Here is a 23,934-nt window from a genome sequence, read left to right on the forward strand (position 1 = left end):
ACTTCACATGACAAGTAGCGAGGGGCTGCTGAAGGTGATTCGCGTAAATATCCACGTGCACGGGGAACGACGACGTAATTTAGTGGAGGCTTTCAGTGTGCGGTTTTGAAAAGCTTGAGAGTGGACGTGCGAGAAAGCAAGTCGCCTGTATCGTGTGTACGGCATAAAGCCAGTGGTGGAAGTGGGCCGGAATGCGCCGGAAACGCCGGGGCGGGAGTGAAAATGTGAACCCTGTGACTGCGTTCCAGAAGGAATCAAGGATTTGTCTTTTTATGTATTTGTTCTTCTCCCCTGGCTTTCCGCTAATGAATAAGGTTTCCATATGCGACTATTAACTCTCCTGTGTTCTCACTGAACTGGCCTGGCCATGCCTCTATATCAGCCAGCCAATAGAAGACCCAGACTGGTTTCATCCCTACACAATACATATAGACTCAATATACACTTCTCATTTTGTTAATTATTAAAGGGCTATGACAAAGGAATCACATCTAAAACACGGCTTTTCTCTGTATATGCCCGATAATATAATATTTGGGGTTCACTTGACCCCTGGTATAAAAACATATTTTCGCCTCGCTTCGATCGACACATATGCGTTCCCCTTGTGATGTAATTCCACCCCCTGTATGAAGTGCGTCCGCACGCCTGCTCCACAGCTGCGTATGATCCACTGAACACACCACGCAAATCCCAGTCACCTGCTCATGGTCTGATTTGAGGGCCAACGGTCAGAGGTTACAGGGTAAGAAGTAGCAAGCGCCTCTAACTCCCTCAACTCTTCTTCAATTTATCTCGCAATCTGTCCACCACCCATCGCAGCTGAGTTACCTCATTGATGTTCACTTCAACCGAAAGGCCCTCCAACTAATTTCTTAAATGCTTCTCTGCATAGCTTGGACACACCCAGTGGGGAGGGGGGAGATACTTAATGTCTGTGGGTGTTACAAGTTCTACCTCTGCGTAAAGTACTCAACCAAACAATGTGTGCGATAGCTTCGTAGCGTACATAGACCTGGAATACGGAAGAGTAGCACACCCCGTGTCACAGTGTTTTTTTTCCAGTTACACAGAATCTGAAATGTTTAATTTAATCTCTAAATGTCAAAGGTCATGTCACCAATTGAGAAATTTCTCCTGCTCTTTGTGATGAGCCAATGGGTCCTGCTGCTCAGCTCTGTCCATAGAGTAGGAGACAGGCCAGTGGCTAACTTTAGTCCGGCTGCCATTCTCCATCTTCTTGAGTGTGTAAATATTGTGCTTTACACTTTTAAATAATTAATACGACCAAAGCCACTGTATCACGCGCTTTCAGATGTGCTTCTGCAGCCGTCTGGAATGCTCTTCTGAATATTAGGAAACCACTTGAGCTGTGCACTTTTAAAACATCTAGATTGAAAACTCATTTCTTTAGAACTGCTTTTTGCGTTTAGTTTGTTGTTCTTCCCTCGCACCTTCGATTAGTACAGTTGGCTATGTAGGGCGCAAAATAAGTGCAACGTACATATGTACAAAGTGGACCTATTCATCATGGTGGCCTTTTCGCCCATCGTGGCGAGTCGGTGGGCCCTTCCACTCCTCATGGGGGACTGTTGAGCGAGCCCTCGTTTGTACCTCAACTCGTCTCCTGCTCATTTTATCGCCATCAAGCTCACCGCAGTGGGCCAGTGGACTCGCGGGCTCTGCCATTCACACAGGGGATTCCATGAAGTTGTTGCTGTAGCCTGGTAGGCCACAATGCCCGCCACACATAGTGGTGGTCGACAGAGCCTCGCCATGAAAATTGGCATGCCGATGGTTACTGCCTTCTACCGCACGGATGAGGACCCACATGGCAACCCATTGCGCCCTGCCACCTGTACCTGTGGTTTCTGCGGAATAAATGGGCTCATCATACCGCTCATAGTGGCCAATTGGACATGGCCACCAACCGTCAGGCTTACCAATGTCTAAGTGCTTTTCAGAACAGCCATGTGGCTTGCGATGGCACGGGAGATGCCCACCATTACAACTGGGCGCGTGCATCCTCAACGCTAGGCCTTGGGTGAGATATTATAAAGGATAGTAGTTCGGGTCCGGACGAGTACTCGCGGCAAATCTTGGAACACTCTCCAGCCCTCTTGCTCGACTTCTTTTTTGTTCTTCAGCAAAAAAGAGCTCAGCGGGCCATGCAGGTAGCCAAGCACGTTGTGTTCCACCGCAAAGGCATGCAATACGTATATATAACAAAGGCTATACATATATAACAAAGACTATCTGCATCACCTGGCATGTTGCCCAACTAGAACGGCACATCTTATTCATCTTCGTAAAGAAAAGGAGAATAAAATATAAATGAATGCAAAAGAAAAGCAAAGAATGGGAAAGAGATAGTGAGCTTATGCCCACTCCTGTGCACAGCAGTGCAGAGAAAAATAAATTGACGTGTCATTAAGTCCTGCCCTCGTTGTAGCTGGCAAGATAAATGCTTCTCTGCATAGCTTGGACACACCCAGTGGGGAGGGGGGGATACTTAATGTGGATGTCTGTGGGTGTTACAATATCTACCTCTGCGTAAAGTACTCAACCAAACAATGTGTGCGATAGCTTCGTAGCGTACATAGACCTGGAATACGGAAGAGTAGCACACCCTGTGTCACAGTGTTTTTTTTCCAGTTACACAGAATCTGAAATGTTTAATTTAATCTCTAAACGTCAAAGGTCATGTCACCAAATGGGAAATTTCTTAAACAAGGCAGTGGCCAATCTGCAGTGCACCTGCAATGTCTCTGAATAGCTCCTTACAAGTCAGCCCAAATCATTTCCTCCACTCTATCCATTAGTTGTGACAGGTACCTTCCTTGGTCTGCCACTCTAGGATGATCAGTAATGTCTGACTTATCATTCATGAATCGCTTGACCCACTAACTGACATTGCTTTCACACAAGCAGGTGTCCCCTCTACAAAGCACGCAATCTGCCAAAAACCTCAGGAGGCCTGACACCACCTAGCTTTGTGGTATGGCATCAAATACAATGGTGCATAATAGTGGACGCACCCTGTATACGTTTCGGCATACAGTAATAGGCTTATATTCAAAACTCGCTGTGGTCGAGCAATGGCAACCTTCATGAGGATCACCTGTTTAATGTTCTCAACCTGAACACCTCCGAGTAGCACGGCTGGCTACGTACGGTGCGACATAAGTTCAACATACGTATGTACATACAAACTGTTATCCAATTGGCCGAAGAGCAATTCCAAAAAACGGTCTTTTCACGGCCATTCCACTCGATGTATTGGACCGAGCAGACTTGTCCCACGTGGAGTGCGACTAGCTACGAAGGATCACATTGATGTCCTGGCCTGAAGAGAAACACGCATTCAACACACAATGCACGCCACTCGATACAACAATAGTTATGACAGCTCATGGTTGCCCATCACCTACAACTATTGCATTGCCACCTATATTTGGACTTGATGATGTCTCAAGCTACCAGCCTATAGCACTCCTCTGTAATAGCGTATACACCGGTGAAGTGGCTCCTGCTGGCTTGGATTAAACAAACAGCAAATTAAATTCTGCCAAAAGTACATGTCGACTCCTGACCTGGCAGAAATTGTATTGACCAAGTAGCCTCGCTTACCACACACAAAGAGGAGAACTTCGAATGTACCCTTAAAACTAATATAATGCTTGCAGACCTGTCATCAGCCTACAATGTGTTAGCGACTTGCTGAACGAATTTTGTGTGCTTTATAAACTGATCTATTATTATGATATGAACTGTATTTTACAAATGCATCCACACAAGTCTGATGCCATGTCACGATGCTGGCTACTGGCATTTATGTTGAGTTACCAAGGGTTCCAATTATGTTTTGGAAACCAAGGAAGCTTCCAAATATATATTTTCATGATGACCTATCGCAAGACTCTGTGCTCGCTCCATCATTAGTCAATGTGTGCAAGCGACATGCCACGTACATTGTGGAAATTCGTCTATGCAGATATTTAACTTTGGCAAATTCCATCAAAATCCATCCAAGACTCTGACGACTGCGTTCCGTTTGAACAACCAGCTAGCAAATGCTGAACCAAACATGTCTGTTTGCAGTAGGAATGAGCCGTGCCCAAAATGTAAGCGCTACTCTGGACCGAAGCCTGACCCACTAAAAACATTTGAGGAAGACCTGCAAAAAGACAACGACCAGGACAAACCCAAACTAAATTCTAAAAAACAAAATCCTGGAATGGCCCACTGAGCTATATAGCTTTTTTTCAGAAGCGACTTGGCCACAAATGATAGGTTAATTAAGTGGCATATGATGTGTAAATTTATAGCAGCCAAATATTCTAAACCTAATCTGATCATTAATAATTATATTGATTTGAAGCTTTCGTGACTGCAGGAATCCATACTCTTTGGTTCTTTCAGTGAAGTCACGTAGATAGAAAATTAATAGATCACGACGTTTCGATCGCAACACAAGCAACCGTCATCAGGTGAAACAAACACAACAGGAGAGCTGCTGATGTAGGAGTGTTTGTTTAACCTGATGGCGGTTGCTTGTGTTGCGATTGAAACGTCGTGATCTATTAATTTTCTATCAACGTGACAAAAAACCAAAGAGTAATAATTATATGATTTGCTGGTTGTGGAGCAGATGCACACAAGCTCCAAACAGCTATCTTGGCCTTAGAGTACTCCACAGCAGAGTGCAGTACTACACTCCCGTGCCAAATGTGAGTTGCCACAACAACTGGACACTATCTTAAACACCGTAATGAGGATTGTCACAGCACACTGACATCAACTCCTTTTCTCTGGCTCTCTGTGCTATCCAACATCCCTCCTGAGATCCAGAGACAGCAAAACATGTTATATAAATACAGCTGCATCAAAACCAATCCAAATCTCCCCTTCTACAACGATCTATTAAATCTACCAAACCACCGCCCCAAAATTATTCACGCTCACAGCCGGAGCCCTTGTACACTCAGGCTTTAGCGTCCTGAAGAAATGTTGACAGAAATGGGCGAACACCGATATCGCTAACGAGCCCTGATCGCTCATCCAAATAAAGAACCTCCGGGATTTAATAAAAAAACAACGGTCCACAATAAATCAAGACTGCGCGTCTCACGGCAGATTTGGCCCGCGACCTTCGCAAGTAACATTTTCAAGTAAGGTCCCACGTGCGATTGTGGAAACTTCGACTGGCCTATTCACTCAAGGCAATCCTCCACGACATCAAATAAAACAATTTCTTGACCTGCTCATCTGGACATGGACTTATACATTGTTATTTTTTTTTATCCAGCAATATGTAAGAAGAATAAAATAAGTAGGAATTGTTTCCCGGAAATGCTTAAATAAAAAAATATTTAGCACAAAAGTTGACCAATCTCAAAAAAAAGTAGAATTCCTTTAAATTTGATTTGATCTTGACTACCCTCTGTACTCGAGCCACAGTTTTGGTCTCGACTAAAAACGTAATTCTCCCCCCTTCTCCCCCCAAAGACAAAGATCCCCCCTATAGTCTTAACAGATTATTGGGGCAAGTGCTGTTGGCGAGCACCTATGAAGCCCGGCATGGCACACAAGGCGGTGGTGGCCAACACCACGCCCGGCCACCTTTGTCCCCCCAGTGGTGATGTTTACACACCGCACCAGGTACTCATTTGAGGCTGAGTCGACATAGGGGAGGCCCAGAACCGGTTAAAATTCTCATCACTGGTGTTGGCCGTGAGTGGCAATCGAACTTTGCTTTCCAGGTTCCGGTTCGTAGCGCAGCGTGCAAACCGCTACACTACTGCTCCCCATATACAATTGGACCAGCACACTGTACACACTACAAGTGGTCACAAACGTGTTCACTGCCTCACCGGCCTTCATTACTCACGGTTAGAGGAGTTTCACTGCAAGTGCAACATTGCTCTTCAACTTTGAAAGTTTCGGGATCGTAGAGTCAGACGTATGACTTAGTATTCACGATTTGGTGTTTCAAAAAGCCAGATTAAATCACGCCATGAGACTCCTTAAGCACTCGTCTACTTATTTAATTATTTAACGTATTTACGCAGGAACGCCACTGTTATACATAGGCCATGTTGGTGGGTCTATAAACGATAATTGGTGTGATTTAATTATACATTTTTTACGTAAAAAGACAAAACATGTAGGGTTTTAAATCAAATGAATGAATGAATCGTATTTTTCCAAAAAAAATAACTACAGAAAAAATAAAAAATAAACATTAACATGCTGAGTATTAATAAATTCCATGCATCACTCATAATCACCTTCCTTCTGCCATTGTCTGCTGCGGAAAGTGTCAATTTGTCCTCTTGTTTTAAGCTTTGTCAAGGCTATTTTAAGGCAGCCATCTTCAAGATGTTTCCGCAACAAAGAACGACAGTACGGTACACATGCGAGCGTTCCATTTGTCAGCTGAGACCCCCCCCCACAAAGCAATAACTCCAAACTGTTGATTTCCTCGAGAGATTCAAAGCATCACCCTTACAAAGCCCAAAATTAGAAAGTGGCATCTCATGAGCGGTCAACTATAACGTGGCTAATAGCTAGGAAGAACTTTAATTCCACCCTCCCCCCCCCCAAAATGTGCCACGAATAGCTGTGGAGAATTATGTGCACGAGGGTAAATGGCACGTTATAATTATTTAATGTAGCCAATGTCTAAAGTCTAACATGTTTCTCTCTGTCTCGTTGCTCTTGTACATTATTCATGTTCTGGGGCCTGAAGGTTTCTTGTTCAGTGCACTTAAGTGCTCAGGGCACATTGCGTTATGCGCTTCGCAGTTGATCAAAACAAGCACTTTAAATATTTAAAATTGCCTAATGCAACACATTACAAAAAAGTATCGGGACACGGGCCTGAGATTACAAATTCTATGGTCCATGTTCTTTTGGCGCAAAGTGTAATGCATTCTATCTTGTTTGCTCGAATGAATAGGTGATGATTATGATATGATGTCAAGTTGCTTCATTTCATTTAAAACGGTGGATGCATTCAATACTTTATAAAAGACTACACCATGCTGTTATGCGCATTCATTTTAAGTGCTCTTGGTTCAAATGTAAAATATAAAATTACCTTTGTGCACTTTTAACAACGTTGTTTAGATGGCACCTGTACATGTCACATGTCTCAAGGAACATTCTAAATCAGGCGATAAATTATGATGCAACTTCCCTGCAATCACGTTTCAGACAGAAACGTGGCTGCATTTGTTTAGCATGTGCTACAACAATGTGAACGAATCCAAGCAAAACAATTTTCATGTGAGTCTTCAATCGTGTTGCTGCGAAATGCTGATAACTACGATGTATTTTCTGATGTAAAAGCCACCATAATCGTATCGTTATAGCATAATTGTTGCTAGCTTACTTTTTTCTCAAATATATAAGATCTGAACGAAATATTTGTGAAATAATAATCATTCAAGTTTACAATCATAATTTTCATATTTTTTCCAAGGCTATTACTCATTTAGTTACTGACTAAAATGTTTCCCTTAATAACTGACGAAATGTCTCGAGCATTATAAACATTACAAATCCTAAAGTTACAACAATTAGAGCGGGGACAACTCACATTCATCAATGCAATTGTGGCCTTAAAATAGAAAACAAGAAATCAGTGACAGTTCGGACAATGGCCCCTCTTCATAGCACACAAATAAAGAGGTGAGAGAGAGAGAAAGGATAGTAATACAAGCTGTAGATTGCACTTTACACTGTGGGACCTGATGAGAATGAAATTCGGAAAATGTTTTGCTGAACAGTTTTTTTTACCACGTGATTAGAAAAAACTTATGTTGTGTGCAATGCAGTTGAAGAACTTAAAAGTATTCTTCATGCGTACCAGGAATACAATTACAACGTTGAGGGAAACTGATGGCGTGATAATATTCATATTGTTCAAATATGATTTTTTTTCAGATCGTAAAAACATTATATCTCGGCAACACTCGTCTTGAAAATGCAACTTTGTGCAAAGCTCTTTTGAATAATCTTGTTTTGAAGCTTTCGTGACTGCAGTAATCCATACTCTTTGGTTCTTTCGGTAAAGTCACGTAGATAGAAATAAAATAAAACAAATCACGACGTTTTTATCGCAACACAAGCGAACTTCATTGGTTAATTTTAGAACTTTCGTGACTGCAGGAATTATTATTTGGTTCTTTCGGTTAAGTCACGTCTAAAGATAAAATAATAAATTAAATTAAATAATAGAATTCGACGTTTCGATTGCAACACAAGCAATCGTCATCAGGTATAATGCAATAGCGACATAAAATCTAACCAGAAAACTATAGACAGACATATTAGCAGACAGATATCACCAAGATACATAGCGGGAGCAACACAGGTAACAGAGAGGGGTGATCGTCTCTGTGGGGTGGCCTTAAATAGACAGAGGGGGGGGGGCGGAGGCAGAGAGAAGGAAGGGGGGTTAGAGAAAAAATTAGCATATCAATGAGTGGTCAACAGACGTGGTGCTGCACGGCAAGTAAGCCTGAAAATCAGGAGGACACACTAAAATTAAATAACCTAGTAAAATATCGAAATGTAATGTAATACAACACAGAGGGTCGGTCAACACACAATTAACGCATAGCCTGGTTGATTACGTATTTCAAAGATTGCTAAGTTAGAATTTAAGTGTGAACATTCTAAAGAGGACACAGGCAGAGAAAACAAGTCGCCAGAGAGAGAGAAAAAAGATAAGCTTAAAACTTCCCCGTAGAAGTGGTTCAATCTTAATTTTAGAACTTTCGTGACTGCAGGAATTATTATTTGGTTCTTTCGGTTAAGTCACGTCTAAAGATAAAATAATAAATTCAATTAAATCATAGAATACGACGTTTCGATTGCAACACAAGCAATCATCATCAGGTATAATGCAATAGCGACATAAAATCTAACCAGAAAACTATAGACAGACATATTAGCAGACAGATATCACCAAGATACATAGCGGGAGCAACACAGGTAACAGAGAGGGGTGATCGTCTCTGTGGGTTGGCCTTAAATAGACAGAGGGGGGGCGGAGGCAGAGAGAAGGAAGGGGGGTTAGAGAAAAAATTAGCATATCAATGAGTGGTCAACAGACGTGGTGCTGCACGGCAAGTAAGCCTGAAAATCAGGAGACACACTAAAATTAAATAACTTAGTAAAATATCGAAATGTAATGTAATACAACACAGAGGGTCGGTCAACACACAATTAACGCATAGCCTGGTTGATTACGTATTTCAAAGATTGCTAAGTTAGAATTTAAGTGTGAACATTCTAAAGAGGACACAGGCAGAGAAAACAAGTCGCCAGAGAGAGAGAAAAAAGATAAGCTTAAAACTTCCCCGTAGAAGTGGTTCAATCTTAATTTTAGAACTTTCGTGACTGCAGGAATTATTATTTGGTTCTTTCGGTTAAGTCACGTCTAAAGATAAAATAATAAATTCAATTAAATCATAGAATACGACGTTTCGATTGCAACACAAGCAATCGTCATCAGGTATAATGCAATAGCGACGTAAAATCTAACCAGAAAACTATAGACAGACATATTAGCAGACAGATATCACCAAGATACATAGCGGGAGCAACACAGGTAACAGAGAGGGGTGATCGTCTCTGTGGGGTGGCCTTAAATAGACAGAGGGGGGGCGGAGGCAGAGAGAAGGAAGGGGGGTTAGAGAAAAAATTAGCATATCAATGAGTGGTCAACAGACGTGGTGCTGCACGGCAAGTAAGCCTGAAAATCAGGAGACACACTAAAATTAAATAACTTAGTAAAATATCGAAATGTAATGTAATACAACACAGAGGGTCGGTCAACACACAATTAACGCATAGCCTGGTTGATTACGTATTTCAAAGATTGCTAAGTTAGAATTTAAGTGTGAACATTCTAAAGAGGACACAGGCAGAGAAAACAAGTCGCCAGAGAGAGAGAAAAAAGATAAGCTTAAAACTTCCCCGTAGAAGTGGTTCAATCCTAATTTTAGAACTTTCGTGACTGCAGGAATTATTATTTGGTTCTTTCGGTTAAGTCACGTCTAAAGATAAAATAATAAATTAAATTAAATAATAGAATACGACGTTTCGATTGCAACACAAGCAATCATCATCAGGTATAATGCATAGCTCCCGCTATGTATCTTGGTGATATCTGTCTGCTAATATGTCTGTCTATAGTTTTCTGGTTAGATTTTATGTCGCTATTGCATTATACCTGATGATGATTGCTTGTGTTGCAATCGAAACGTCGTATTCTATTATTTAATTTAATTTATTATTTTATCTTTAGACGTGACTTAACCGAACGAACCAAATAATAATTCCTGCAGTCACGAAAGTTCTAAAATTAAGATTGAACCACTTCTACGGGGAAGTTTTAAGCTTATCTTTTTTCTCTCTCTCTGGCGACTTGTTTTCTCTGCCTGTGTCCTCTTTAGAATGTTCACACTTAAATTCTAACTTAGCAATCTTTGAAATACGTAATCAACCAGGCTATGCGTTAATTGTGTGTTGACCGACCCTCTGTGTTGTATTACATTACATTTCGATATTTTACTAGGTTATTTAATTTTAGTGTGTCCTCCTGATTTTCAGGCTTACTTGCCGTGCAGCACCACGTCTGTTGACCACTCATTGATATGCAAATTTTTTCTCTAACCCCCCTTCCTTCTCTCTGCCTCCGCCCCCCCCTCTGTCTATTTAAGGCCACCCCACAGAGACGATCACCCCTCTCTGTTACCTGTGTTGCTCCCCCTATGTATCTTGGTGATATCTGTCTGCTAATATGTCTGTCTATAGTTTTCTGGTTAGATTGTATGTCGCTATTGCATTATACCTGATAATGATTGCTTGTGTTGCAATCGAAACGTCGTATTCTATTATTTAATTTAATTTATTATTTTATCTTTAGACGTGACTTAACCGAAAGAACCAAATAATAATTCCTGCAGTCACGAAAGTTCTAAAATTAAGATTGAACCACTTCTACGGGGAAGTTTTAAGCTTATCTTTTTTCTCTCTCTCTGGCGACTTGTTTTCTCTGCCTGTGTCCTCTTTAGAATGTTCACACTTAAATTCTAACTTAGCAATCTTTGAAATACGTAATCAACCAGGCTATGCGTTAATTGTGTGTTGACCGACCCTCTGTGTTGTATTACATTACATTTCGATATTTTAATAGGTTATTTAATTTTAGTGTGTCCTCCTGATTTTCAGGCTTACTTGCCGTGCAGCACCACGTCTGTTGACCACTCATTGATATGCTAATTTTTTCTCTAACCCCCCTTCCTTCTCTCTGCCTCCGCCCCCCCCTCTGTCTATTTAAGGCCACCCCACAGAGACGATCACCCCTCTCTGTTACCTGTGTTGCTCCCGCTATGTATCTTGGTGATATCTGTCTGCTAATATGTCTGTCTATAGTTTTCTGGTTAGATTTTATGTCGCTATTGCATTATACCTGATGATGATTGCTTGTGTTGCAATCGAAACGTCGTATTCTATTATTTAATTTAATTTATTATTTTATCTTTAGACGTGACTTAACCGAAAGAACCAAATAATAAGAACTTCATTGGGTGTTGTTGTTTCCATCGTACCTGCCGGTTTACTGCTAGCCCCGTCCACGTCCCCCCCAGCCTCACGTCCTATTTCTGTTCTTCCACCACCTTCCAACTTCTATCCCCCCCAACCTCACGTCCTCTTCCCCTAGCGCTCACGCGCCTCCCCTCCCCCTACACCCCCCCCTCTATCTCTATCCCCCCTTGCCTCCTCCCCCCTCTCTTACCTATATAACCTCTTGCCACGGCAGCTCTCCCGCCGACTTCAGCATTTTCTTGCTGTGGTTGTCCCACCTGATGAAGTTCGCTTGTGTTGCGATCGAAACGTCGTGATTTATTTTATTTTATTTCTACCTACGTGACTTTTGAATAGTTTATCCGTTGTGCTCACAGGTACATCAGGTGAACTACTGGCTCAATAGTTTACCCATTGTGCTAAAAAAATACAAATTAAAATCGAAACAGAAGTTGTATCACTTAACAAAGGGTACGGTGCAACATTTGAAGAACATAAACAAGTTACATGCAGGAAATTTGCAACTTTTAACATGAGCCTAATTCAAGATGATCCACATCGACAAATCAATAAGAAAAAACTGTCCTAAATTACAGGTTTTTCATTTAAAAATGAATCTTGTAGGGAAAGTGTTGTCTCCTCGTCTTGTCACATGCCACCAATTTGAATATAACTGCCAGAGGGACGTAACTGGAAAGCGCATCATAGTAAGTATAACTAGGGCAGTTATTGAAGGCGAGCCTGGACAAAAATGATGAAGTAAAGACGCAGACGAGACAAGGCTGGAGTGCTTTAGGAAAATAAAAAAAAACTGAATTTGATGATGGAAATAAATATACAAATGTGCCTAAAGAATACAGTTTTTTCATAATTGTATATAACTTGCTCTGACGTATGGATCAAAACCTGGACACTGACAAAGAAAATGAAACAATCCTGAAGAGAGTGCACAGATGAGCATAGAGAGGTGCATGCTTGGAATAACAGTGCGCTCAAAGACGCGGACAGGGACGTATGGATTAGACAGCCTATGCCGGGTTAGAGATATCATATTGACTGTTAAGAAAAGCGGCCTTGGGCAGGACATGTTGCTGGGAGGGATGATGGCTAAGACTACCGGACAGGCAGGGGGCCAAGGGAGGGAATACACCCAAGAGGATGCCTCCCGTGGAAACGGAGCGATGAAATCAGCTCGCGGGCAAGCGGACGTTCACGTGACTGTAATGATGGTTGATTAGACCGTATTAACCCGTCGAAAATCACTATGAACAATGATACGTTATATACAATATAATAATTAATTGTACATGTTTCATTCTTTGACATTACCATTTTTTACGCTTAATTTTTTTAAAATAATATAGTAGTCTTGTATAATTAGATGTATTAATACTATGCTCTGTAAGTATATTATGCTCTATATACATTACTGGTGCAATGCCAGACTTATGTAACTTCTGCTCCTTATGAAAAATAATCACTTCAACCTATTACATATTTGCACTTGTTATTGTTAATGATTATAAATGTCGAATGTTCAAGAAAGGTCACCCAATGAATTTCTAATATTGATTGTAACCGCAGAATGTTCTAAATATCCATTGACAATAGAGGCATAAAAGTAAAGTTGATTAATAAAGAAACAACATTCATATCGATTTACTCTTTATTTATCTGGATATTAATTTCATTATATTATTTCACAATTGAAAACTGTACACTAGATAATTACGGCATCAGTCAGGTATTATGGTTACCACGAATAGAGACAAGAAATAAAACACAACATAAAACAATATATTTGCTTACTGGCAATGAAAGATACAGTTGTTAGGGATGCCGAAATATGCTGGATATAAACCAGCTGAAGTGCCAAGAGAGGAGTTACCGACGCTGGAGATGGGCCTGCAGAATGCAAGACATCGAGCCTCTGATTAGCCGCTTCGACAGCCACTCCGGGAAGCGCGTGGATGAGTAAGAAAAAGATCAGGAAAAGGAATAATGGGAAAACTAGGTTATAGGTGGAGAAATATGCGAAGAGAGGGTTAGTGAAAGGGGGAACTTGGGCAGGGGTCGAGGGAGATTCTAGAAGGTTTGGGAGGAGAGAAGATATAAGAGTGGCGTGACTTGAACCCAGGGCTCTTGCGAGGGATGCCCAAAGATAGACGTGCGGCAGAACGGAGTGTGGGAGAGTGCAAGCGTGGGGTGAAGACTGCCGGACAATAACGTATCTCTCAAGGGCAAGACACGTGGACCTCCTTTATATTTGAAGGCAGCGGTGGGATAACTCGTTGAAGAGTCGCCCCACCTTGGTTGACCCAGTCACGTATGACAGTCCCGAAGGTGGAGATATTGCTTGGCTGGGGGGGAGGCGGAGGCTGCGTCAGCCGGCAGAGACTACAGCGAAGGAACCAACGTGTGCTCATCGAGTTTCTGCAGCGAGTGATGACCCAGGCAGTTCAACGTCACCACTGCCATTGTCTGGGAGCGAGACCGAGCCACCGGGGCTGCAGTCTGCCACCGCCGGGCGGAGTGAGGCGAGCTCACTCACAAGTAGCCGGCTCCGCGGCCGCCGACCTCACATTGTTGCAGGAGATGCCCCTCCCCCTCTTCGTCTAAACTTGCATAGGATGAGTCCAGTGGAAAAGACCCAGGTGCATCAGGTGCTCCAGGAGATGTTGCGTGCAAAGATTATTTCATTATTCCCCAGCCCACAGGGGCGGGGGGTAGTGTACGGGGGGGAGGGAGGTACCGGTTATTGTTCGTCAAGAAATTTCACGGTTCGATGCAGCTTTGCGTTGATTTCTGGAGGCTTTACAAAGTCACGATGGCCGACGCGTACCTCTTACCACGCATTGTACGTCTAACTTTTTTTGCACCACACGTAGCCAAATGTGCTAATCGGAGATGCTTTGGTGGGACCCACATTTCTTGAGTACTCTGGAACTTTGTTGGGATTTTGGCAGGTACCCATCGATGGAGAATCTAGGCCCCAAGCCACGTTCAGGACACCGCAGGGACTCTTTGAACTTAACAGCCTTTCTTATGGGTCTCCAGATGGTGTTGGCCACTAAGTGCTCACAGGCCTTTAGCGGGAGACCTGTTTGATTTATCTGGATAATGTCATCGTTTTTGACTGAACTTTAAAAAGAGCATTTGGGTAGCTTGTGCTGTCGCAGTTCCATCTGCTGCAGTCCTCAGTGCGTTATCTGCGGCATTATGGTCTCTTATATCGGGGTAGCCATAGGGGTTGGCCACGTACGAACGTGGCCGACCCCTACGGAGTTGTCCAAGGTCTGCGGATTTTGGGGTTTTTTGTTTCTTACGACCGTTGATTTATCAAAAAGTTGTGTCCATTGCAAACCATTGCATCTTCTACATGGGGAGGGGGGGTAATCATAGATTCTACTGAGGTCCGCAGAAGAAGCTGTTTTCCTGCAGCTGCATTCGCGATCTCATATACATTCCACCCCTGCCACACCCTGATTTCAAGTTGCCCTTTACGCTCGATACAGCTGCTAGCGACATGTGAATTAGAGGCGTGCTATCATAAGATCAGTAGGGATGAGAGGTGGGCATCGCCTATGGCAGTCGTGTGCTGTCCTCGGCAGAACAGCGCTCCTGTATGACCCATAGAGAGCTATTGGCCGCAGTTCACTTTGTGCAACAGTTTGGGCCCTATCTGTATTGACGGCAATTCACAGTGCGCACAGACTACGCTGGCTTGCAGTGCTCACTCCGTATTGACCAGCCGTCAGGCTAGCTGGCCAGATAGATGGAGCGACACCAGGAATACTTGTACCAAGTTGTGCACAGCAAAGGGCTTGCAGCATGCAAATGCCGATGCGTTGGTAAGACTGCCACCATTGCTTCCTTGCGTGTGCATTATCGGCGTTGCTCCTTGCAGACCCGCAGACTCTGACGAGCAGGTGGCGGTTGCTTCAGTCAATGACCCTTTTGGGTGTGCCCAAGGACCCGATGAATGACTACGGCCTGTGGCGGAACCTCGCCGACTGGCAGCGAAAGCAGGCTGAAGACGTGTCCTTACAGCCTCCTATTTGTGACCTCATCAGGTTGAGGAGGCGTGGGTCGGCTCGCAACACAGTTCCGGCTGTGTGCAGTAAAAGGGTCTCCTCGCGTGCTGGGATGGGGCCGCCCAGCGTCGTCAACCGGTAGCTCCGACACACCTGCTACGTCAGGTGGTCGTGGACACCCAGCTCCTCCACCCTGCTGGTCGGAATCCCCTGCCAACCCTGTGGGCTCGATATCTTTGGCCTGACACGACGCCCGATGTAGATCGATGGGTGGCTTCCTGCCAGGAGCGCACACGCAGGGAGCCACCACCGTACACACCCCAGGCAGCACCTTGCAATCCATCATTGGTGTCCAGGGTCAATGAATTGGTAGCGTTGGACATGCTAGGGTCATCCTCAAAAAGACACTCAGGGGAAATAATGTTTTACTTGCAAAGGGTTGAGTACTGCACCTACTGGCGGATGGCATGGCCCCGACCGGATCAGACAGCTGAATCCATCGCTGACGCTTTTATTAATGGCTATGTGCTCGGCAAAGGTCCTCCAGAGTGTTGGTTAACGGACCACGGTAGAGATTTCTCATCCCAAACTGCTTAAAGATGTCTGCAATATTATGGAGACTAAGAAAGTGCACACATTTCCCAACCGCGCTCAGGCTGACGGGATGGTGGAGCGGCAGCTGCCATGGCAGTTGCATCCAGGGACACCTCCGTCGAAGGGAGCCAGATATCATTGTTCTGTGTGCCGAGTCCATGAGTTCAACAACCTATGGAGTGGCCTTCAGCTATTCCACACCACGTGTATTCATGAGTGCACCTATTCCGGGTATCCCAGAAATGTACTCATGCCACAATTTTCGTGGTGTTGTTTTATTGGCATGTAGTGTTTTGTTGATGTTCTCTTTTCATGTTTTTGCCACTATTGATGTCACAACCGCCATCGAGTTGCATCCCTGTTGTGTGGAGTTTCAATTCTACAGCATAGATCGATTAAGCCGAGGATGGATACTCCTAAAAAAGGGAGGGGAAGGGTGATGTGAGGGATACCGGGATGCACTCCCCACTAATTAAAAATAAACCGCCGGCCGGCCAAAATAAGAGTTTCTGAACACGGGAAACTCTAGAAAAATCAGGGTGCGTGGCTGGGAGCATGTAAGGACGAGAGCCCTGATTGGCCGCTTTAACAGCCACTCTGGGAAGTGTGGGAAAGAGAAAAGGGCCAGGGGACGAGCCTGGTAATTCTAAAGCAAATGAGCAGGATTCATTTTTAATGAGAGATAGTTAAAGGTGGATAAAGAGGTGAAGAGAAGAATGGTAAAAGAGAGAACGTGGGCAGAGGTGAAGGGAGATTGTAGAAGGTTCGGTAGTAGACGAGATATTAGGGTGCGTGATGCCAACACAGGGCTGTTACGGGGATTGCAAAAGGGGATATGTGCGGTGGACTGGAGTTTAAAAGAGTGCACATTTGGGGTGAAGACTGCTAAAAGATAAGACGTGTGGACCTCCTTTAAACAGTTTTGCAAGGTCAGCGAGATGAGGTCATGCCAGCCCTCTCGGGCATTGCACAGGGGGCAGGTATCTCATGAAGGCACTTTAAAAGTGTCACTTAAAATATAACGGGACTACAATTAAATTACAAAATCGAAATTAACTCTTTAAAAAAACCCTATACAAATAAGTAATATTATGTAAAGCTGCCTTACATACGTAATTATACAGCGGACAGAGCAGACAAATTTGGCGACACGCCTAAGCGGCGAGGCCACATCACCCACTCACTTGCTGCCCAAGAGACCCATGTAATAACCAGACAACTCCTTGCGTTCTAGTCTATGGTGCCTCCATCGCAGGCTAAGTGGGAACTTGCTCTCAGATTCACTTGGCCACAGCAGCAAATAAATAAATAGATATGCCACAAACGTCCCCGCTGCATTATTGGGTAAATGTTCTCCCGGAGCGCCCAAACCTTCACTAGCTTTATTGTTATTGGCTGATACACTTAGCACCTCATCTTCAAAGTGTCTCCATGCTCAACCAAGAATTAGGCAGCAGTCATTTTGCAGAATTGTCGCCTCTCCCCCCATTTGTCTCTTGCAAATGGGGCAAGAAGGGCTTTAGCTTGGGCCCAAGACAGACATTAGAGAGAGGCATGGAGAGAAAGAAACAGAGCGAGAGACATGTAAATACAGACACATCGAGAGAGACAAACACATAGAGAGAAAGAGAGATACATATGAAGCCAAAGTGACATGAGAGAGACGCATGGTAGAGACATATATACAGAGAAAAACACAGTGAGCCAACCGTGGTAATTGGAGGTGCGGGGGGAGGACAGCATTACGTTGCTCCAAAACAGGCTACTCGAGATTGTAAAATGGAATTCAAATTAAAGAAGGCACTAAAATAACAATTTGCTGGAATAGTTCTAGGGTGAAGGTGCAGCCCTACAATTGCTTGCTCACGCCACTGCTGCAGGAAGGGGGTCCACTCGAAGGAGCTCTCTGGAGTGCTCTTTCGTGGGTGTTTGACGGAGTCTTTCATTTTAAGTTCCACACGTAGGCTTTCGCGACCAATATTATCTATGATAGAGGTTTATTGGGTGAGATCACATGAAATATGTGTCGTTAAATCCACCACTACCCGACACAGCCAATTATGGTTCATTTTTATTGCTGGTCAAATATCTTGGAAGGGGTGGGAGTACCCACAATTTTCCCACCCTACACGCGACTTGCCAATTGACTATGTATGTGTGTAAGTTCAGTACTTTTGTCACGATTTATACTGCTGGATGGACAAAGGCGAGAGGATGAATGAAACCTGGCCATCTGTTTAAACCGCCACGCCGGGAAATCAAACGGGGAGACTTCTGGATTGTAAATTTGCAGTACTGATATCCAATATGCCACGGCAGAAGTATAGCAACGTGTTTAGGTAAAATCTATTAAATTCCCGTCTCTGGACATGGTGCAGCATCTGAGTTGTTGCAGGGAGATGTACTTACCAACGCATCTTCCATTATCATTCAGGGTGAATCCTTCTCCACACTGTGGGGAGAGAAAAAAAAACGATGTGTGGTTGACTCCATGTCACTGCATTTAAAATTGCTATGGTTATCTTTCTTTCAGTCAAGACCATTTATTTTCATTGATACTATAATACAGCATGTCAGATATATTATTTGTAACAAAGGAATTACATTTACTTGGCTGAATGTGATAGGTCAAGCCAGCTTAGATAACAAAAGTATCAAAGAATGAAGAAGCCCGATGTATTTGTTCCTTACAGTTTGGTTAGAGGGCAAATTGTGTTCATTATAAAGCAATTGCACCTCTCAGCAGCATTTCAGTTAAATAATATGATTTCATTTTTGGCATTTGTGCTGCTCTTGTGCACATAAGGAATGGTGGTGAATGCCTTTAATCACTCATCGTACCAGGCAACCGCAGAGGCATTCAGCCCACTCGCCTTACTCGGTTATTGTTGAAACTATTCTATGTGTCGGTTAGATATATTGGTAATTTCCCATTGACCACATACATTCCTTAACGGATAAGCATAGGCAGCTTTAAATCAAAAGGAGACTCACCATAAAAATACAAACATTGCAAAACAAAACCTCAGGCTTGTGTAGGTGTCAGTGAAAGTAACCATTCTTCTTATAAAATTACAATTTCGCTGTTGAAATATTTATACAATTCTTAAAAGTGCTGACGCTGTCTCCTACTGATCTTTTCAAAATGAGATGTCATACCCCATGGGGCTCTTCTCTCCTCATTAATATTTTAGAAACAAATAAAAAATCAATACGTAAAGATGACATCTTGTGTATCTTGTGCCTAAAAGTGTGATAACACCCCGCCCCCTCCTCTGCATTCACTCTAATTGTTTTATATGTAGTGTACAGCCGTAACGCACTGTGTTTATGTAACCACATGATAAAGGGGATTATATTTGGCACCGAGATGGCCACAATAGTTTTCAGCAAAGTGAAGAAAGATGACCCACAGTCAGCACTGCAAATGCCTCGCGTACTTAAGCGGACTTGTTTTTCATTTACACCGAGACGGTTTAAAGTCTATCACACTCCAATGTGCAGTTTAACATTGCAAAGCCATCACCGAGCGGTGTCCATCGCTGGTACACCGTAACATTCTTGGTATTTTTTCTCATTTGTATGGGGGCATTAAATGATTGAGTTCAATGACCTTTCAATTTTATAGCAATTTTTTTTTTAAGACTGAGAAGTGCCTATGTGTCCTGAGCTAGTAGTAGACATTCTACATTCCCATGGCGGGAGCCAGTCTTGCCCACAGCATGGCGATTGCTGGCTTCCCACAGAGTGGTACTTCAGAATTTTTGTCCATCGCAGATTGACGAAAGGCTGAGTCTTCCTGGAACAGAATGTGAACTATAAATGTTTAAGTTTAATAACCCTATCAAAATATTATTCAGATTAAACATTTACCCATTGTATACTTACTTTTAAATTTAGATTTAGCAACTCCCACGACTGTTTTTTAACCACCGATGCTTTATGCCAGTGTTCTTCACTGCAAGGCCCGCGGGCCACTGACGGTCCCTGGTAGCCTTTGGTGCGGCCCCTGAAATGCGGCCCCCGACAATACACAAATGTGAATTAATTTATCTTGCAGGTGGTGTGGTGGCCCTCACACTGATGTCTTATCAGCGAATGTGGGCCCCCTCTGAAAATTAGTGAAGAACACTGGCTTAGGGTCTTGTCCACTCTGTGTTTATTTCGCTTTCATCTTTTTCAGTAAGATTAGTGAGGGCTGCCCCCAATGCCAAGGTGACATTTCTTGGTGATCAGATGAAGGAATTTTAAGGTTGTTCTTAGGGTGGCATAGTAAGAATGAACATCATGATTCAAGAAGACATGCTTCACAGCATGGAGATTTCACGGTGGCTCTTATGTCAGTCATAATTACACCTTCTTTTCCATCACTGGCTCCCACAATTAACTGAGCTGCCACCTCCTGACAGCCCGGTGGGTTTTGGAGCTTCACCAATCTACGTGATATATGCAGGTATGTTGAACTTCTTTTGCACCATATGCTGCCAACTGTACTAATCGGAGGTGCGGGAATGCACCAATCCCCTTGCCTCCAATGCACTGGATTACAACACTTGGATACTCAACATGATCCGATCACGTGCTCAAATACCTACTGCGACATAGGTCTATCCAATCATGAAGGCATCAACTACTTAGTCGCTCACAACCTACTTGGCTCAACCCTTCACGATCTTGCCATTTGCTTCATTTCCAGTCAAGGTTTTTGCACCTATTCATTGCACCCTGTGCCTTTGAACAAAATCCATTGTGGCATATCCCCCACCCAACTCCTGTCCAATTTTTTACCCATTGCGACCTTACCGCTTACTCAGCCACTCATGTGCTGCTATCTGCCAAGTCCGGTCCAATGCCTGGCCACTCGATACACCAGCGGGAGCAACACAACTTCCCGCTTGACTGCCAATTGTGGGCCTATGGCCCAGTATATTTAGGGTTGTTTCCCCCTGCTGTATAAAATGAAATCACATTTTTAGATCATCACATGCAAAACAATACATTGAAAATCTACTCACAGAGCCATACCAGAAACAGAAATGTTCAGTTAAAATATTAAAAATATTTGCTGCACTCGAAATTGCCATTTCCATTACTTCAATTTAATAAGTGTTTAACTTTTAAAGAAATGCAGTTCTGGAACAAACAAAAAAGATATAATATTTTTGGACACACGTGTTAAATTGCAAAGGGGTGGTGGAGCAGTGGTTTAGCACAACACAATGTGAACACAACGACCTCGGTTTAAATTTCTGGCCAGGGCCAACACCAACATTGGTGGAAAGCTGATATTTGAACCTGTCCTGGGCACCCCCCTCGACCAACCCTTCACACAACCTACACTGACCAGTGTGGTGAAGTATGAACAGACAATTGACGTTCTGACGTGACATAAAAAGGCCTTCATTCAAATTTGAAAAAATACTTGGAAATTACCTTATTCATAATCAACGTTTTTGGGTTTAGATCGCGTTATTTATAAATGTGTCGTAACCCTCCACCACCCGACACGGCCAATCAGTAAAAAATGTGTCACGTTGACAAAAGACAAATAGTTCACTGCTTTAGCCCACCGGTGTGTTGAAGCCACAACATTTACAATTTGAGTACGACGTTTCGCTGGTAATTGCATCCAGCATCCAGCATCATCGGGCAATTCTGGCGAATTGCCCGATGATGCTGGATGCAATTACCAGCGAAACGTCGTACTCAAATTGTAAATGTTGTGGCTTCAACACACCGGTGGGCTAAAGCAGTGAACTATTTGTCTTTTGTCAACGTAACACATTTTTTACTGATTGGCCGTGTCGGGTGGTGGAGGGTTACGACACATTTATAAATAACGCGATCTAAACCCAAAAACGTTGATTATGAATAACATTGGTCGCGAAAGCCTACGTGTTAAACAAATTACCTTATGGTAAAAAGCTACATGTAGCAACATCACCCACTACTGTAAAACTACTCCATACGTTGCTAGTGAACCACAATACTTTGTTGATGATATCCTTGCACTATGAGAATGGCAACAATACCAAATGTGGCAATTAATTTATTTAGCATTAAACATTCTACATTTCTGCTCAGCTGACGATGGCTGCTTGATTCAATGTGTGCACAAGGGAAGGGCACCAATGGTGTCCAGACAAACGGTGACCAGCTTTCACATACAATGACACCTAAGGTGTTATCATACTTGGCACAATAAACCGCAGTTGCATTCCACAAAGAGAAGTGTAAACAATCTCTGGAAACGTAGACAGTTAATAATAACATCCTTTAATAGCTGCGAGGATATTTTCACCAGTGGGAGTTTGGTCACCTCGCTGTGAATACTGACAAAATCAACCTGATAGGAATACATTTGTCACATTCAGTCTCAGGTGGGTGACATTACGCGACAGTGTTCCTGTTGTCTGCGTGTTTGACATGCGCATTTATTTCTAAACAAAAATTGTAAATAACGTAAATGTGTTTACGTCTTTACCGAACACTACGCAACGTCACTTGCAACTGATGTTGCATCATATATGCAACATTGATTGCAGCATCAGTTGCATAGTTTTGCACATTGGAAAAAAAAGGTATAACCATGAGCATGTTGGTGTTGAAACTCAGATGTAATTTTTTATGTACACTTACAATTATATTAATATATGCGCAGACCCAACGCACAAGGTACATAATTGATAATGCTTGGAAAAATTAATTTTTGAAAAGGCTTGTATACCAATGAGCGTCATTTTGGTGCCTATCACTTGTCCACAAATCAATATCAGTTTTGCGCCATGTGATTGCTATTATGAATAAAACATGATCATCAATATATATTTAATTTATAATATTAGAAAAATAAGTCTTGCGCACACAACAGCGTTAATACACACCGCACGTGTGTGCACGTACCCTGGCGCTTGGCTTCATGTGGACAAAGAAGCCACTGCAGATTTGTTCAAAGCTACTAACATAGGCAAACAATTTACGTTTGTGTGGATACCCTAATCCAGCCCTAGTGTGGTGATATAGTGGTGTCCTGGAGCAGGATCGAACGTTATATTCTGAATGCATTGTGGTGAGAATGCATGTGAAAATTTGACTTTATGAATACCATGAATAAAAGCAAAGGGTGTTGTATATGCATATATGAAACAAATCCTCGTCATGCTCTTGTCACTGAGCTTAAATGTAACCATCTGCTAGACTCTGTGGGAATCACAGGAGTGCATTGTGTGCTATAAGAGCAACAGTTTGCCATTCTGTATTATTGTCGTAGGCAGGAGGCAACATTTTACTATTACCTGCGACTAAAAATATCCTGGCTACGTTTTGTTGCCTGGGTGTCTTTAAAAAATATATAGATTTCATAATTACATTTGTATCTGATTCCGAACTCTGGCGTGTTGGGTGCTCACATTCAAGTTCCAAAACGTTCTGGTTGAAGTGAAAAGACACAATACGGACATTATTGTACTTGTATTACAGCATTTTGTTATGCCTTTATAGTGTTTAAAAAAGTGTAAAAACACATCTCTTTAATTGAAACCAGCGTGCACCAACCCACTGAGCTATGTTAAACATAATGGCCATAGTTGAGGCATAACAGAGGGTTTGGTCTCTATTCAGCTATGTTTAGCTTTTCACAAGAACATTAACCATAAAACCCAACATTCCATCGCAAATTGCCCCACTCCACAAATATTTCAGA

General features: G+C 42.9%; 1 protein-coding gene across 5 annotated transcripts in view; it reads right to left on the reverse strand.

Moving 5' to 3' along the window:
- CRTAC1 (cartilage acidic protein 1) overlaps nucleotides 1–23,934 on the reverse strand; it is a 709,809-nt gene that overhangs the window by 95,818 nt on the left and 590,057 nt on the right. For all 5 annotated transcript variants that reach the window (XM_078855610.1, XM_078855612.1, XM_078855611.1 and 2 more), the window contains exon 13: nucleotides 18,642–18,684. In XM_078855610.1, coding sequence (XP_078711736.1) covers nucleotides 18,642–18,684 — 43 coding nt within the window. The remainder of the gene's footprint in view (nucleotides 1–18,641; nucleotides 18,685–23,934) is intronic.

The sequence above is a fragment of the Lampetra fluviatilis genome, chromosome 4 (genome assembly GCF_964198595.1).
Source record: "Lampetra fluviatilis chromosome 4, kcLamFluv1.1, whole genome shotgun sequence".
NCBI classification, from domain to species: domain Eukaryota; kingdom Metazoa; phylum Chordata; class Hyperoartia; order Petromyzontiformes; family Petromyzontidae; genus Lampetra; species Lampetra fluviatilis.